The 19,351-nt window shown below is 39.1% G+C and overlaps 1 protein-coding gene across 3 annotated transcripts in view; it reads left to right on the top strand.

Moving 5' to 3' along the window:
* Positions 1 to 19,351, top strand: part of reep1 (receptor accessory protein 1) — an 81,372-nt gene that overhangs the window by 46,583 nt on the left and 15,438 nt on the right. For 2 of the 3 annotated variants that reach the window (XM_008113117.3, XM_008113114.3), the window contains exons 4-7: positions 2,951 to 3,071; positions 4,858 to 4,971; positions 8,028 to 8,220; positions 13,851 to 13,886. In XM_008113117.3, the coding sequence (XP_008111324.2) occupies positions 2,951 to 3,071; positions 4,858 to 4,971; positions 8,028 to 8,220; positions 13,851 to 13,886 (464 nt within the window). The remainder of the gene's footprint in view (positions 1 to 2,950; positions 3,072 to 4,857; positions 4,972 to 8,027; positions 8,221 to 13,850; positions 13,887 to 19,351) is intronic. The other variant, XM_008113118.3, reaches the window with a different exon arrangement.

The raw sequence follows: 19,351 nt of genomic DNA, 5'->3' as shown, positions 1-19,351 counted from the left end.
AAACACAATAACACCAGGTGCATGGAATATTTGTGGATACTGGGCGTTTCCCTGGTTGGAAATGCCTGATTTGGGCAGCACAGAGAGGAAATACAATACCAGCGGGATGGAAAATGCTGCGCTGGGAAAAACAGCTGCAAAGTGTTTAATGTGTTGGACTGTGGTTGTGGCTGGAAACCTGTGAAGCCAGCTGATGCAAGCTGCAATACTGATGAGCAGTCAGCAAAGTACAGTGTGGCCGTTTAGGAAGGACTTTCAGGTATTCTGAAGACAAGGTAAAATGTTCTACTCAGCATAATCATAGCATTACATCCATTTCTATCTGAAGCTGAGTCTAGTTCCGTGGACAAAATATGAATTGAGGGAAGACAGCAGGAGTGAATGGGAATGAAAGAAAGAAGTTAATAAACAGATGCCTAAGGGCAACACAGAAATGTCCTTTGTTTCCTAACTTTATAATACTTAAGGCAGCAATCTGACTGACATTCCCTGAGGATGGTCATATGTAACTTGTGACCGTTTTACTGTGAGACTCCTGCTGCCACCAACACAGTCCTGAAGGTAACTAAGGCCCTTTCTACACTGCCATATAATCCAGTTCAAAGCAGATAATCTGGATTTTATATGGCAAAATGTAGAAGGGACCTAAGGCGAACAAATTGCTGAAACAGCTGAAACCCAGCTCATTATCAACAAAACCACAATGATCCTGATTCTGGCTCAAAGTTGAGGCTGGACAGAGCATAGTGGTCCTTCCATAGCAATCCACATTATCTGCTTTGAACTGGATTATATGAGTCTACACTGCCTTATAAGCCAGTTCAAAGCTGATGCATAATCTGAATTTTATATGGTAGTGTAGAAGAGCAGATGATGTCCTAATAGTGACAATGTGAGGATTTGGGAAGGAGCCCAAATAAACAGAGAGAAAGAACGAACGAAGGAAGGAAGCAGTAAGGTGAATCCCAGCAATTGTTCAAACTATGTAAACCTAAGACCAGGGAGTGACCAGAATTAGAGTGTCTCTCTGTCATTGTTTGCAGAAGTGTTTTACAAAATCATTAACCCCATAAATCGTGCTCAAAGAGTAACCCATGAAAATTGGGACCACGCTTGTGCCACCATACAACGTACCCTGGGGTTAAAGAAGTGTTTGGGAGTAAAATGGCAGGTAAAATATAAAACAGCGGAAGGACTGGTGAAAGAGAATACAAGGATAGGAATATTTAAGAAGGAGGCAGATGAAGAAGAAATGCACCTCTAAGAATATTATAGTTATGCTCTGTCTTGCTGTTAGTATTATCATGTGCATCTACACTGCCATATAAAATCCAGATTATCTGCTTTTAACTGGATTATATGCCATGTAGATTCATACAATCCAGTTCAAAGCAGATAATGTGGATTATCTATTTTGATAATCTGGATTATATGGCAGTGTACAAGGGGACAAAGGTTTTATTAGTGAAACCTAATATCTGTCAGTTGAGCAGACAAATTAAAATTAATAATTGATTTGTATTTTCTGCCTAAGTGCTTTTTTGAGAAAGAGTGTCCCAAACGCAATTTACTTCCAACTTTTGCTTAAATTGAAGTCATCCAGAAGAGCATAGATGCCACACACAAATTAGTTTTTAATATCCTTCCTAAACGACCCTTCTCTGACAAGCCTATAAGGCAATCAAACTAATCAACCCACTACACCATACTGACTCTATCATTAGTCTATACATATCTAAGTAAGCAATTTGTACCATTTTTCTTCTGGAACAGATAGTAATGAATTTAGAATAAGTAGAATAAAGGAAACAGTTGGTTCAGCAACTCAAAGGTGAACAAACTGTAGCTTCCTGCTCATCTGTTATCAAGAGGAAGCAGAAGAGCTAGGCTGGAAGAAAATACAACTCAATGCAATTTGGGAAGACTTTGGAAATGTTACTTTTGGAGCACAGTTTCCAGACTCTTTCAATTCAGCGTAATCAGTGGCTAAACTGGAAGGAAATTCTGGAAGATTTAGTCTAGAAAGTTATTTTTGCAAGGTTTGACTTTTGTTTATGCTGTGATGCGTTCATTGTGTGTGGGAGTACATGGAAATGGGTTCACATTTTAAATCTTCCCCGCTCTGCTTAACTGACAGATAAACAGATACAACTTTAAGCAACCTGCTTGTCTTCCTCCCATTTGAGTGTCCTATCTCGAGATTTTGCAGTAAATAAGTAATAGGTAGCGTCCTGTAGTCTGAGACGGAATGGAATAAGCTCCTACCTACGCAAAATAACCAAGTTTGCTTTTTAATGCCGTTCCACATTGGTCTTTTTTGTTTATTTCAATTTTGTTTGTTTCCCAAGAGCTTCCATAAACATTCAGAACAAGCTAAGGAACTTATAGGTCTTCTTAGCTGGCACCAATATTCAATGCTTTGGGTTTTTTTTAGGAGATTGCTTAATATTTCTTAAGCAATGCAGTGGTGATCCCTGATGACACAGATGGCTAAGTCGCTGAGCTGCTGAACTTTCTGACCAAAAGGTCTGTGGTTCGAATATGGGAAGCGGGGTGAGCTCCCACTGTTAGCCTCAGCTTCTGCCAAATTAGCAGTTCGAAAACAAGCAAGTGTGAGTAGATCAATAGGTACTGCTCTGGCGGGAAGGTAACAGTGCTCCATGCAGTCATGCCAGCCACATGACCTAGGAGGTGTCTATGGACAACACCGTCTCTTCAGCTTAGAAATGGAGATGAGCACCAACCCCCAGAATCGGACACGACTAGATTTAATGTCAGGGGAAAACCTTTACCTTTATCTTTAAGCAATGCAATATACTTCTTTTTTTGTGTGTGGGATCTGTGCCACTGATGTTCTTGATATCAATCCAGCAATAATTATCAAATGTAGGAAAATGCTTTTATATTGCTGTCAGAAGTAAGTACTGTATGTCATTTTGTTTTCCTATAGGTTTCCGTTTTATTATGAACTCAAAATAGCTTTTGTAGCTTGGTTGTTGTCTCCATACACAAAGGGCTCCAGCCTCCTTTATAGAAAATTTGTACATCCAACATTGTCTTCAAAAGAAAAGGTAATTGCAAGTATTTTTTTTACTTCAGTAAGGATTATTACAGAGGAAACTTTAAATGATATAAGCTGTACTTGAACTCATGCTTGCGTTGGAGTTTGCTCTATTGAACTCAGATGGATTTGCTTCAAGGTGAGAGCTGCCAGAGTGAAAAATGGAGACAGTTCCTAAATGGCTCTTGATGGTTGTTTAGAAGGAACAGATTCATCTGCCGTTGCTTGTTACCTGCTTGAGTGACAAACAAGACTTGTTGAAATTCACTCTTTTACAAAACCAAGATAATAGAAGTGCTCTCCAGCTTTCACATTGGCAACCTTATCCAGTGTAGCTGTGTACATGACTGAATGCTTTATAATTTTTTTTATTATTTGCCTTCATTTCACAATATTTATGTTTTTCTTCAGACAGTCTTCTGTGTACTTTTTGTTTGTTTTTCCATAGCTGAGATATTCGAAGGCTGGATCCGCACCCCATATAAAATCCAGATTATCTGCTTTGAACTGAATTATATGTCAGTGTAAACTCATATAATTCAGTTCAAAGCAAATAATGTGAGTTATCTACTTGGATAATATGGATTATATGGCAGTGTGGATCCAGCCAAAGTGAGTTTTAAAAACCTAGAATGAGCCAGTAATCCTCATTCTGGAAAATTGCACCCATTGGGATGAGGGCAATGTAATTTGGGAAATTATTGCAAAATGTTCCCAAAACTGTATAAATGATCAGAGTTACAAACGTTTTTTCGTAACAAAACTTTAATTAACTTCATATTAAGAAAAGACCGTCTAATTTGCACAATGCGACCCAACATCCCTTTGACTCCATTCTATTTCCAAGAGCAGCTAGACAGGTACACGTATAATGAAGATTGTCTATGTCAGCTGTTTGTCATCAGCAAACAATCTTCAAAGTTCATTTTGTTAAAAAGATGCTATTTCACTATTGTGGCAAAAAGTCACCTAAACTAGCAGCCATCTCCACTTATTTCCCAGCCTGATAATATGTTAGGCCTGCAGGTCACAATAGGATGTCAAAGGCCTCTTCTACACTGCCCTATATTCCAGCATCTGATCCCAGGTTATGTGCTTTGAACTGGATTATATGAGTCTCCACTGCCAGATAATGTAGAATAAGCAGATAATCTGGGATTAGATCCTGGAACCTAGGGTAGTGTAGAATGGACCAAAGAGTCTTGCTTTCAGGAAGACTTGCAATATAAAAGTTCATAGAATCACAGAGCTGGAAAGGATCTTAGGGGCCATCCAATCCTGACAAATGATCATCCATCCTCTGTTTAAAAGCATCCAATGGAAGGAGGTTCCACCATGCTCTGAGGCAGAGAGTTCCACTGCTGAACAGCTCTTATGATTAGGAAGTTCTTCCTAATGTTCAGGCATAATTTCCTGTAATTTGAACCCATTGCTCTTAGTAAGTCTGTTTTTTTCTAGCCAGGCTTTTTATGGAGTTGGTCTCTAGAAGTCAATGGCCAGACTCCTGTTATTCATTTCTTCCAGCTAGAGTAAAATTAATAGGATTTACCCTTGTGTTGTGTGACATCAAAATATGTATGAGAAAAAGAGTGAAATCTTTTCCACTTTATCTATCCCATAAACTCTAATTTCAATAACAGAACATGAAAAAGGAGATGGTTCATGTCCCTTCACTTGCATATTGTTTTTGATATGAAAATCAGACATCAGAAAATCCGAACAGTTCAGTAACTGGAAATCTCCTTTTGAGAGTAATTGTGTTTTATTTTGGTTTTTGCTTTACCTTATTATGACAGGAAATAGATGACTGCCTAGTCCAAGCAAAAGATCGAAGCTACGATGCCCTTGTACACTTTGGGAAGCGGGGCCTAAATGTCGCAGCCACAGCTGCTGTGATGGCAGCTTCTAAGGTAACCAGTATAACCATGCAGTGTATGATGGTGACATTAACATCACAACTCATAGCTAGTGTTAGTCTGTGCTCCATAGATAATGTTTGAATTCTTTCATGTTTTTCTGGATAAAGTCATCTTGTGGTCCATATATTGAGGGAAGTCTGTAGATATCAGAAAGTGTCCAGTCTTACTGTAAATGCAGATATCCAAACATCTAATGATTGTAATCAAGACTCCCACTGACTGCTTAATTTTTTTTAAAGAAAGGCAATAGTATGGGCTCCCTTTGAAAACACAATACAGCAGACACCTACTGAATGATAAGGTTGTTATGAAGGAGTGTACCGAGGTCTCCAGTCTACTGAATGATAAGGTTGTTATCATTTGAATGACAAGGAAGCTGTAAACAGTGAATCAGTTTATATGAATGAATTACTGCTCCAGTGTAGTTTGAGAAATTAAAAACTCATTGTTCTGAAAAATTACAACAAAACTATTACAGAACTTGAGTCTTTCTTTTTAAAAAATACACACACAATTTGAGTCACATTTTGTACAAAGAAACCCAGAACTACGTCTAGATAGAAGACCCGAGGAAGCATTCTTCGTTGCCTGCTGACCAGGTTAGTTAGCCCTATGTGGTATTGGGTGTAGAACCTATTATGAGATTTGTTATGGCTTTACCATTTGATACTTTTGGCCCATTTACACAGGCCAAATCATGGACAGAAATTAATGGACTCCATTGGCATCTATGTTCTCTGTGCTTCATTTTTTAAACTTATAAATTAATTATTTCTTTCTTACAGTTGAAGCTTTCAAAATTACATCCTATATGCGTAATATGTTGCGTACTATAACACGAAACATACTTATATAGATATTTGACTGCCATGTAACCCATAAAAATATCATGCTGCTCCATGTATAGCATTCTCCCTACATTGTATTCTCAGTCTATTTGAAATGAAAGTCTCAAGACCTTACACATGACACCTAGTCCTTCAACTGCCAGGCCCAGCTGTAATTTCATCCATGTTTGCAGAACCTTTGGCCTTCAAAATGTTTTGGCTTATAACTCAGATCAGTATGAGCAATGGTAAAAGATTGTGGGAGTTGTTGGCTCTATCCACATAGCTGTATAATCCAGTTGGAACTGCATTATAATAGTCAGTGTAGACTCATACAATGCAGATTGAACTTCATTGAACTGGATTATATGAGTCAACATTGACACATAATTCAATACAATGCGGTTAATTTGCATTCTGAAATGAGATTATATGGCAGTGTAAATGGGGCCGTAGTCAAACACATCAGAAGGAACAAAATTCCTCATCACTGCTGCTGTAGAGCTTACTCCAACTTGATCTTTGTCATGTGTTGCCACAATGGAATTTCTTTTTCACCTAATAGATCACACAGTTCCTTCATTTTCTCTTGTATGTGGACCTGACAGAATGGCAGGTAACCCTGTCAGTGTTTCTGTTAACACCTGAACTAATCCTCATGATTCAAAAAAAGACTAGCTTGTTTGATATTTTAGTATTTAGTACTAAACAAAGCACCCACAGTCACCATTGGGACTAACCTGTGGAATCCTGGTCTTTGTTTGATTTCTGTTTTGAGGCTTTTGTGTATTCAGCTTTAAAGTCTAATTAGGATTTAGCAGCCCAAATAAATGTGGTTTAGTGTAAGGTTCCAGAGGTGGCTCTAGCTCCCAGCACTGAATTCAATAAGGAAGCTTCCTTTCAGGAGTATTGTGTACTTGAGCAGAGCTTAGGAAGTAATTTTTAAATAGTAATTTGTTATCCCTACCTTTGTCATTTTTCAACAGACATTTCAAAAGTCCCATTTTTTTTGTTTTTCAAAAAAACAACAACTTAAAATGAACAACAAATCCTCCACACGATTTTCAAAAAATCAATATTTTAAGAGCCATGGCTGGATATTATCCAATACATAAAGGATGCATCTACACTGCAGAATTAAATGCCTTTGGTAATCTACTGCTTAGGAGATGCCTATAATAACATCTTCACCTTCACCACCATTATTATTATTATTATTATTGATATATTTATTTATATTCTAAGTGTATTTAAATTCTAAGTGCATTCATTGTATTTTAATCCATTTTTACCACACTGTTACTATTTCATTGTTTTTTTAAACTTTTGTATTGCACTTTTTAAACTTGACTAAGTGTGGGATTGTTAGCCGCATTGAGTCCCCAAGGCAGCTAACATAGATAATAATAACAACAATAATAATTTCTTCCATTTCCCCATCTGAGAATTCAAGGCAGCTTACAACAACTTTAAAAAAACATAGCTTAAACATAGACTCATATCATGAAGTTCAAATGGCATTATATGGCTATCTAGTTGGGACCTAATCTTATTTAAGCTTCTTACTACCAGCCAAAATAATACTGTTCCCTATGGCAATCAATATATGAAAGTGCTGTTTTAAAACTGAACTCTAGGATTTTAACATATTTCAATATGTTTTAAAACTGTTTTATGTTTGTATTATTTAACTGGTTGTTATGTATTCTTGCCTTGAGAATTCTTGCAGCCTGGGAAGTGACATATAAATACTCTAAATAACTTAATACAGCCTATAGCTATAAGATAGACACACATGCACACACAGATATCATGTCAGTAAGATCTGACATGATGCCACAAGAATGTGAATGTATATTATTACTGTTTTTAAACTGTTTATTTTATGATTTTTATACTAATAATTGATGTATTTGGATTGTTGTTTACATGATTTTAATATCTTGTAAGCCACTTTGGGTCCTGTGAGGGAGAAAAGCAGGATATAAATAAAGATTTATTTATTTATGTACTCATACATGTAGATAGATCTATGTGCACAGTATATGTCATCTTCCAGAACAGAAGACTGCGGTTTCATTTTAAAAAGCAACAGAAACAACCACATCAGCCATTTGCTTCAGTAGAAGTTCATCGGTCTTTGAACACATTTAGAAGTCATCTCTAATATGATAAATGGATGGCTCAAAAGTTGACCAATCTTTCTGCCTGTTTCTTCAGAGCCAAGGAGCTTTGACAGAGAGACTTCGGAGCTTCAGTATGCAAGATCTCACAACAATTAGAGGAGAGAGTAGTAGCACAGTGACTCCATCACCGCCACCACCTCCTGCTCCATCAGGTTCGGTACGATCAAGCAGCAAGGAGAGCCGGTCGAAAGCATCCAAAAGCGCTTCGGACAGTATTGGACGCTCAGGTCAGTGTGATGGCTGCATTCTATTATTTCTTGTCCCTCTCCCAAATCAAGTGTTTTCTCTCCGCTTTTTAATAAGATGGTGGATTTACTGTGTGGAACCCTTCGTCCTTATTACCATCGTTTGCATTCAGTTAAAGCAATGACAAAGGAAAGAGGCTAGTAGTAGTAGTAGTAGTAGTAGTAAGAAGAAGAAGAAGAAGAAGAAGAAGAAGAAAAATTATTTATTACTCACCTTTTCTGATGACTCAAGGCGAGGCACAACAAAGTCAAAACATATGAACATAAAATACTTACAAGAAAATACACACCAGTATAAAAACATATTCCAAACACAGATACAAATTTAACATATAGCAGCAATAGAAAGTAAATCAAAGCTCATGACTGAAAGTTGACTGGTGCCCCTTCTACACTACAATATAATCAAAATTGTCAAAGCAGATAATCCACATTATCTGCTTTGAATGGGATTATATGAGTCTACACTGCTATTTATATGGCAGTATAGAAGGGGCCTGGGTAGGCTTGCTGGAAGATATGGCTCTTCAATTGGGTCTTAAATTTTGACAGCTTGTTTAGCTGTAGAATCTGTCCCGGTAAGTCATACCCTTATTCACATTTTGATTTAATTCCTTTTTGAATGTTTGATTAGGGTTACTAAGGGAAACTCATTTGTATATTCCCTGCTCCATAACTGTTCTGTTTGCTACCTACTTTCTTGTTGGATTTCTTCTACCATTAAACATCACAGGAAAAAGTGGGAGTAGTGGATGGAAAAGTGGAGCAGGAGCACTATCATGGGAAAGTACTCCTCTCTCATTGCAGCATGGAAATCTTTCTTAGCACTAGGTCCATCCTGGAAGAAAAGAGTATGGTGCGAAAGATAAGTGCTCTATCTCCATCCTGATTGAATAATTCATTACAAACTACTTTTGTGTAACATTGACAGCATGGAGAAATACATACTTCTGCATGTGATTCCAGGGACACATTAAATATGATGTGGTCTATCTAAATTTTTTTCCTTAAAAATGTAAAGGACACTGTGTGGTATGATTTTACTCATTAAACCTGTTAATAGCCATCTCCCGGCACTTCCTTACCATTTTTCTCAGCATATGTTTGTTTGCAGACTTACAGATCACCTACATGGCGGAATTATAGGCATTTTAACTGCAATGGTTTCATTCTATAGGATCCTGGGATTTGTAGTTTGTTATAGCACCAGAGATCTCTGACAGAGCAGAGTATCTCACAAAATTACAAATCCCAGAATTCCATAACACTGTGCCATGGCAGTTAATGGGGTGTCAAACTGCTATAATTCTGCAGTGTGGATAGTTTCTAACAGACTATCTAACCCAGTGGTTCTCAACTTGTGGGCTATGGCCCAGCAATGGGCCTTGAGAATTAAAATCTGGGCCGTGAACCTCCTTCCTCTTTATTTTTTTAAATTTTATTAATTTTATTTCTGCTTCTTTCTGCAGAACTGACAATTGTATTGGATAGACCATATAATAGCTCTATATTATTAAATATGGTTTCCTATGAGTGAGCAGATGGCGACTACCGGGTGGCATATGTTCTGTTTCAGAAACTAGAGTTCATGTGGTCTATCTAATGCCATTTTCTGAATCAGCACCCCAAATAACCAAACCAAATCTAAAGTTGACCAAAAACTGATTTGTAACCCTTTTGGTACTAAAGTTGGAGAGTGGTCCCCGGTCAAAGTGGTCCCTGGTCAAAATGGTACCCGGTCAAAGTGGGCCCTGGTCATAGTGGTACCTGTTCAAGTGGACCCTGGTCCAAGTGGGCTCTGGCCAAGTGGTCCCTGGTCAAAGTGAACCCTGATCAATTGGGCCCCGGTCAAAAAAAGATTGGGAACCACTGATCTAACTAGACAGACTTCTCATCACTCCGTCTGCCTGCTTGTCTGGCTAACTGCAATGATATCCACATGCTTGATCACAGAGTAACCAGACAAAGACTTACCTATTCCATCAGGTAATAAAAATAGTGGACCCATAGCTGCATTTTTCCACTGTCACAGAGGTCCTGTGTCTGTAATCTCCACAAATACAGAAGGCCAATTTGTAAATATACTTGCTGTGAAAGTTATGTTGTGGTCACTGCCTGGAGAGATTATGGCTGAAGAAATCTCAATTATTATTAATTGAGCAATTTGGTACTAAGCTTGGCTTGTTCTGTACCAAAATAAATGTAACAGGTAGCTTTACTTTTGTAATGTGAACTGCATGGGCCATGGCTCCAGGTAAATGTCAGATTGTTTGTTAAAGTCAGTATAACTAACAGTCTAAAGGTAGATGAGTTTCAGAAATATTTTTTTCTGTAATACCTTTTCATTTTAGAAAGTTAATAAATTATTGAAAAATTGTTTCTAAAATGAGAGAAATATGAGCAGACATGCTGATAGTACTGAAGATTATGCAGTAGTGATGAAGGTAGATTTCATTTCTAAAAGCAGATGTCAAAAGTCACTGTCACATATCCCTCTCCCTTCTGTGTTAATCTATTCAGAGCCATGGCAATCTGCTGACTAGGCTGACTGCAGCTGTCTTGCAGCCTTTAAATGGTTTGCTCAATATACAGAGTAGCTACACACGCATATTTCAAACATACCTGTAAACAAGTCTCACTATAGTTTTTTTCCTCTGTGGATGACCTCTGCCACCCTTCACTGCCTTTGGAAGTGTGAACTTATGAATGCATTGAATACTAATTCATGGATTCAGTCATTCTGCCTTGCTTTAGCCATGTCATCACTCCAAAATAATATTGTATGTTCTTGCCTAAAGTAGGCCTATCTCACATACTACTATTTTAGGGCCCTTCTACACTGCCATATAATCCAGATTATCAAAGCAAATAATCCACATTATCTGCTTTGAAATGGATTATATGAGTCTATAATGCCCCACAATCCAGTTCAAAGCAGATTAAATGTATTTTATATGGCAGTTTAGAAGGGACCCCAGTGGCCTGTAAAGCTAAGAACAGTAAGAGCTCCACAGCGGTCTTGAGCACAGCTGACACCCACTTTGGGAACAGCAGACTGCTGCAGATCCATCCCCTTTCCTTGCGCTGGTGGCATCACTCTCATGTCCAGTGGATCTGACTGAATCAGACTTGATTCTGCTTTCCAGATTGCATCAAAGCCTTAAAATACTCTGGAGGTTCCAGAAAACTCTCAAATATTGCCCTGACTGTGCCCCAAGAAAGACAAAAACAGACTAAAGCAAAACCCAACCAAAACAAACAAACAAAATTTTGATACTCACTGCTATGTGCTATGTGTCATGGAGATAGTTAGTGGTCATTCAGGATTTGGTGGGCTTTTAGCCAGTGTAAAAAAAATACAGTTAGTTCCATTTAGGGCACTTCCACACATCACTAAAACCCTCATCGAAACGGGTTTAAGTAACCCGCTTTGGTGCAGGTTCTAGTCCCTTCCTTTTCCCACAACCCTGGGATTTCCCTCCCGGGGTGGCTATATGCTAAAAAAGGTAAAGGTTTCCCCTGACGTTAAGTCCAGTCATGACCGACTCTGGGGGTTGGTGCTCATCTCCATTTCTAAGCCGAAGAGCCGGTGTTGTCCATAGACATCTCCAAGGCCATGTGGCCAGCATGACTGCATGGAGTGCTTTTACCTTCCCACCAGAGCAGTACCTATTGATCTACTCACATTTGCATGTTTTCAAACTGCTAGGTTGGCAGGAGCTGGAGCTAACAGCGGCCGCTCACGCCACTCCCGGGGTTTGAACCTGGGACCTTTTCGGTCTCCAGCTCAGTGCTTTAACGCACTTCGCCATCGGGGCTATATGCTATCCCAGTTGAAATAATTTGGATGCCCCTGATAAAACTGAGACAGATCTCGTGTTTTTGGCTTCTCTGAATGTGCCCTTAGTTATCATTGCAATCACATTGATTTCAGCCGGACCTATTCTCAATAATCCAGCCTGATAGATTTTCATTATGGCCTTTTATTTCCAATAAAAGATGCCATCTCAGTATGACCCCATGATGTTAATGAGACAGAATGGGGTTTCTGAGTGTTTCTGTTGAAAACAGCCTTGCACTCAAGCAGTGGTTCTCAACCTGTGGGTCCCCAGATGTTTTGCCCTTCGACACCCAGAAATCCTTACAGCTGACAGACTGGCTGGGATTTCTGGGAACTATGGGCCAAAACACCTGGAGACCCACAGGTTGAGAACCACTTCCCTAGAGACTTCCTCATTATGGATTCCAGATGTAATCCTTGTTCTTTTGCATCCCGAGATCAGTCATCCCTGAAGAGTAATTATCAAACACTGAAAGATCTGAGATGGTGCAACCTAACAGGATTAATATCTTCATTTGAAGAATTAGTATACATTATGGCAGTGTTTTTCAAACTCTGCGCCTCCAGATGTTTTGGACTTCAGCTCCCACAATTTCTTACAGCTGGTAAACTAGCTGTGATTTCTGGGAGCTGAAGCCCAAAACACCTGGAGGAGCAGCGTCTGAGAAACATTGTATTATGGTGTTCAGATAAAGAATTCACATTGTATTGATGTTACAAGTGTCCTTTAGAATGATATATCCTATTGCAACTTTGATCCATTTCTTCTTACCTCCTTTTTCTTGTGTAAGTCAAGATTTGTAAGAATTAGTAACATATTTATTTGTGAAGATTTTGAGCCAACCTGAGAAATACTCATGCCCACAATTTTATCAAGTGTGTTGAATGTAGTAACAGAGAAGCCAACCCAAGCAGAATCCCACTCATGTTTACTCAGAGTTGACTCCTATTGAGTTCAGAGGGATTTACGTCCAGTTTAGTGTGCACAGGACTGCAGCCTTAATAAATCTTATACAGCAATTCAAGGGAATTTGAAACTCTTCAGATGTTGTTGGCTCTCAGTTCCCATAAGAGTAAGTTAGTTTGTTATGAGACTATGAATTCATCAGCATCTGAATAACTATAGGTTCCTCACTGCTCTTAATAGAGGCATTTTATAAATGTTATGTAGGTTGAAGGTATATAGAATATGTTTATAACAAGTAACAATGTTATTTATTTCTGGAAAATGGTATTGCCATTATGAGATGTTACCTTATTTGCAAAAGGAATGTCTTTACGTTCTCCTTCCCCCAAAAGTAACACAGTACAGATAAAGTTGTCACTTGAAATACGTTATTTTCAAACTCCAACTTCATTATTTTCTTTCTGATAGGAACCGCTTCTGGAAGCAGTTTATTATTTCTTCTTCAGCAAAACAACACAGCTCATATATATCTGAGTCCCTTTCTACACTGCCATATAATCCATTTTATCAAAGTAGATGATCCAGATTGTCCGTTTTAAAATGGATTATCTAAGTCTACACTGCCATATAATCCAGTTCAAAGTCAATAATATGGATTTTATATGGCAATGTAGAAGGGACCTGAGTGACAGATAACTGCTTATATGGATGGAACATAGAATTGACTTTTTCCTCTTGTCCAGAGAATCAATTTCCCGGTGTCTAGTTCATCCCTTGAGGATACTGAAGTGCCCCTACACCTTAAACTCCCTCTGTCCCACCTTCATATGGCATGATCAGTTCTTAATGTTCCTCCTTTTCCAGAGTGTGCATGTTGTACAGTTTGCCAAGCTGTCCAAGGTGAGTCCTGGATTCCCTTTCGGTGAATCATGTTTCCTTGGTGCCTTGTGGTTGTTGTGCACAAACTCAGTTTTGTAACAATGACAACAAAGTCACAGGCTTACGGTTCATAGCTGCATGCAATTTTGATAGCTCTCCATTGTAGTGAGCTATGTACTAACCTGTGTGGCCAAGACTATGGAGTGATCTGTTTTCACTTGTGTACAAAAGACTTTTTACTAATACATTTAACATTTAATTTCAGCATGTTCATGGATGTGTTCACTAAAATTAAGCGAGTACTCCTTAAAGTATAGGTAGCACATTACCTAATGGGAGTTAAAATTACTAGTCTGAATTAAAATTGTGTACTAATCAGAGTTTAGAAAAGTTCCATTTTAGAGATGACCTTCCAGGGACCTTCCAGACAGGCCCAAAACGCAGGACCTGTCTCGCTTTTTATCTGAGACATCCAAACGACGCCTCAGGTAAAAGCAAATTAATGCAGAGTAAACCAGGTTTTCCCAGTTTAGTCCGCATTAAACACTTCTAAAGATCCGAACCTTAAGCTAAGGTCTGAATCTTTAGAGATGAGGGTCCTGTGGAGACTGATTGCCAGGACTGCTTCCTCAGTCCCCAAATCCATTCGACTTCTTCAGGCTCCCAAAAGCCCAAAGGAGTAGGAGGGCACCCACCCCTCCCCATGTGAAAAAATGGCATGTCAGGAGTTGTGGGGAGGAAGGATTTTCCTCCTCCCTACCCCACCTCCTGATGCATCATTTTCTTGTGTCAGGAGGACTGTACAGAAGGGTCTGTGCTGCCCATAGGCCCCTCCAGTTAAGTTTTGGGGGTGAAATGGAGGGCTGGAGGGGGACTGGATGGCATCCTGAGTTAACCTTCGTTTGATCCAGAATGCCATCTGACTAGCCTTCCTATGAAAGCGCAGCGTTGGATTGGAGGTGAGAACTAAAACCGAGAGCTAGCAAATTGTTTTAACCTGCTTCTTCTTACGTTTTAGGATAGTGTAGAAAGGCCCTCATATAATCAATTTCAAAGTAGATCAGATCCTGAGATATAAGGACAGTTTAGAAGGAACATTTTGGCAATACTGACTGGATTCTAGGCGGTGTTGTCCAAAAAGCGTTGAGGATGTGGCCTTGGTTTTGTATCAACTTTCAAACCAATTAGGTAACAAGTCATTGAAACTTTTTCATGTCAGGAGTGACTTGAGGAACTGCAAGTCGCTTCTGGTGTGAGAGAATTGGCTGTCTGCAAGATCGTTGCCCAGGGAACGCCCGGATGTTTTAATGTTTTTACCATCCTTGTGGGAGGCTTCTCTCATGTCCCCACATGGAGCTGGAGCTGATAGAGGGAGCTCACTTGCACTCTCCCCGGGTTGGATTCGAACCGGCAACCTTCAGCCACCCAACCTTCAAGTCACTGGTCCTGCTGGCACAAGGGTTTAACCCACTGCACCACTGGGGGCTCCATTAAAATTAATACCCCCCATGATCATGACACTTGTATGTAATGACTTGGAGAAATACCAGAAATCAGTTCTGTGACTGGTGAAGGAGCCAGAAAAAAAAAAAGCTTGTGTTAAGTCTGATTGCTTGGCCAAACTGTTTACAGAGAAGGAAGCAGAGCCAGCTTTGGCCAAGATAGATGTTGAAACAAAGTTTAGTGGGATGATAGTGGAGAGGGGAGAACTAAGAATGTGAGTGAAAAAGAAATAGAGACTATGTATTTGAAAGAGTATATGTATGAAAGGGGAAGGTTACGTATGACTTGTTTTGCATCAAGTTTGTATTTTCTGACTGTCCTTTGGAAGAGAAGCATTAAAGATCCATATACACAGATCAAGTCAGGGTGAGGCTGAATGGACTCTATGGCATCCAAATGACTCATGGGGTCCATTTGCTCTAACAGCCACTAAGGCCACTTAACATGATATTGCCCCATGTAAAAAAAATGTGAGATGCTTCAGAGCATTCTTGAAGCTCTGGAGTTTGCCCACACTTTGTGGTGGTGTGAACAGTTGTACTACTTCCTATTCTGACGTGGCTGTGACTGTTTCCACAGCCACTCTGCTTTCTCCAGGCTTAAGCAGCTTGGAAAAAGGGATTGTCCTTACCTTCACTATCTCGTCTTTGGCTTAGTGGTGACCATTAGGCACAAAACTGGGGGTGGTCACCACTCATCGCATCTACTGACACTGTCTGGAAAAATGGAGCAATCGGAAATGGGAGGAAGGAAAGGAAGGATCGATTCCTCCTCCCCAGCCCTTCTCTTGCGTAGCTCTATCACTCGGGTCAACATCAGTGGATTTGACGAGCAATAGCAACCAGCAGTTTTATACCTGGTGATTGCTGCTAAGCCAAAGACGAGAGGGGGAAAGTAAGGATGGTGGTTCAATGTTGCCTCCAAGCAACTGTAAGAGGCCCTCTTAGAAATGAAAGATATACGTAGTTCTGTACCCGTAGCATGTTGATACATGGGAAACTGCTCTCGGGAACTATGGGAAGCCGCATACTCCATTATAACAATAGCTTAAGTAAGGGCTGTTCTGAACATCGCTCAAGATGAACTAATAGCCACTTGAAAAGAACACATAGCATCTTGTCACCTAATCCAAGACTTGGATTGAATTGTAAACATAGAATGGTTGATTTCCTAAAACAATTCCAGAACTTTCAGAAGTTGGTGTATGGTACCTCTTCTCCATCCAGCTGTAAATCATGAACTGGAAGTTAAGGGTGAATAGCCATTGGTAGGGCACTGGAAGTAGAATGCATGTGTATTCCTGCATGGCAAGGGCTGGACTGGTTGGTTCTTGTGGTCTCTTCAAACTCTGTGGTTGTATGGTTCAATGAAATTTGACAGACAACTTGCAGTGAATTCTGCTAGTGCCTGTAGTAACAATGGCATGTTACTCTCATTAATTCTGAATTATTCAACAGAATTAAGCTTGTTGTAGTTCCAATATTTATTTGACTGTTCTATTATTTTGTGAAGGTGCAGGTTGCATTTATGTTGAGATTCTCTTCTTCTATCCAAGTCTTGTTCTGTTCTGTTTGCTGGACTAATAAGTCAGTTTAAAAGCCAATCTATTTCCCTTTTGATTTTAGAAGAAACGCCAGATATCTTTTTTGTAATTTGTCAGGACTATTATTTTAAAATTATTATTATTTCAGAATGAAAATTTAACAGGGTTTTTTAAAGTAAATATTATCACAATATTAAATCAGTTTCTTTATACAGTACTTCATATTTTGGCATTTCCTTAGTTTGTTTTGTCTAGTAAGCAGACGTTCACAAATTATGTTGTTCATTATAACGTTGTGATCTCTACAGATCATATATCTACCGAGTTTTTTCAATTTCTGTTTTCACAAAACCTAATAATTTTATGTAATGGTTTTGAATATTCTAGTAGTTCTTGTTTAATAATGTTAGCTCTTTTATTAACTCTCTGTGTTTTGTATTGTTTCAAGATATTTTAAGCAACAAAATACTGTAGCAACTACAATTACAAATTTTAGTACTGGCCAGTGGCTAAAATAATAAAATTGAACTGAGTTGAACTTTAAATAGTTCAACAATTATACTTCAGATAAAAACAATTTGCTGAGCTCTGGACTTAATTTTCCCTTCATGTGCCTTCTGCTCACTGTTTTTCTTTCTTTTCTTCTTTATGTAAATATTTTTGGACACTGATGTAAGTGTTTTGCACGAATGGACTTACTTCCATGTAAACATGCGTAGATAGGATTGCACTGCACAACTCAAAAATAACATGTCCCTAACAATTTAATAATGTGCAGGATGATTTGCTGTCTGGTGTGAATATTCCACATTTTAATGTAATGGTTGAGTTTCCTAACTCTATTTGCTTACATCTGAGTCTGCTGTGTGTGGTGTAAATGGCTGTGTTTGCTGGCTTCTTTAGTTGGCAGTGATAGAGTGGCTGAAGACTAGGGGTAGGAGTCATGTGGCCTTCCAGATGTGGCTGATGTATAGTCCTAACCAGTAGAGATAGCAGTAAGCTATAGCTGCAAGTCATGGTGCAAAAGATTTTGGAAGGCCACATTATTCTTACCTCTGATATTAACACACAACTTGTTTGGTTTTCTTCTGACCAAGGTGTCTATTGCAGTATTTAAGGCATCTCAAGTCCTAAAATGTTTGCAGCGTTTGGTATATTTTGCTGACTAATTTGCCTTGCTTTGTTTGTAACCAAATCATAAAAAATGTAAGACAATTTTGATGTGACTTTCCTTCACAGCAATACATATGTAGCACAATACTCGAAATGCACTTTTTTGCAGTTAATGTGAACTAATGATGCAAAGTTCGATGTCATTAGGTATAATAACCCCATTACTCACACACAGGTATGTACTCTGCATTTAATACGTATCTAAGAAGAGCCCTAATACTTGCAACCCAGATTACTCCAAGATTTTGGTACCAACTATGGCCAAATGAGTACCTCAAGGAATGTTACAAGATCATTTTGGTTGCAAAGGCAAACCTTTCAACTCTCCTAGATGTGCCATATCCTTATTGAGAAGAAGTGACCAGACAGATATAATGCAGACTGTAATGTTCATTCAATTTGCTGCTAATTGCTAGCCTGTAGTTTGCCTTTTCCACCCCATTTGCTCTCTGAGTTGGCATTTCACCACACCTTGCCCATAGACTTGTTCAGCCCTGCAGTCTAGGATATCATGAATGCAGCCCAACACAAAAATCATAAACTTACATAAAGCATAAAGATTTGTTATGTGATTCGACTGCTCAGTTCTCGTGCATGAACTTTGTAGGCGACAATGGAATGGAATATTCAGAGTATATCACATCTACAAATACTGGAGTATTATCCATAATTTGCATTTTAATTACAAAATTTCAGCCAGAAGATCTGCTCAACAATTTTAAAAGACCCTCTGAATAGGGCAGCATGTAAGGTAAAGGTAAAGGTTTCCCCTGACGTTAAGTGCAGTCGTGACCGACTCGGGGTTGGTGCTCGTCTCCATTTCTAAGCCAAAGAGCCGGCATTGTCCGTAGACACCTCCAAGGTCAGACTTGGGTCACCAGATGTTATTGGATTGCATGGAGCGCTGTTACCTTCCTGCCGTAGCAGTACCTATTGATCTACTCACATTGGCATGTTTTCGAACTGCTAGGTAGGCAGAAGCTGGAGCTAACAGCGGCCACTCACACCACTCCCGGGATTTGAACCTGGGACCTTTCGGTCTGCAAGTTCAGCAGCTCAGTGCTTTAACACACTTTGCCACCGGGGCTCCTTTTAGGGCAGCATGTAATCAGGATTATTATGCTGATATCATGAACATTATGCACAGATGTTTTTTGCTTGTCAGTTATTGTAAGTGTATTTTTTGTGTGGCCCAAGACAATTCTTCCTCTGCCAATGTGGCTCAGGGAAGCCTAAACGTTGGACACCCTTGTTGTAGAGGTACAGC

This window comes from Anolis carolinensis, chromosome 6, assembly GCF_035594765.1.
Source record: "Anolis carolinensis isolate JA03-04 chromosome 6, rAnoCar3.1.pri, whole genome shotgun sequence".
NCBI lineage: Eukaryota > Metazoa > Chordata > Lepidosauria > Squamata > Dactyloidae > Anolis > Anolis carolinensis.
The sequence above is the reverse complement of the archived record's forward strand: the minus strand, read 5'-3'. Positions and strand labels throughout refer to the sequence as shown.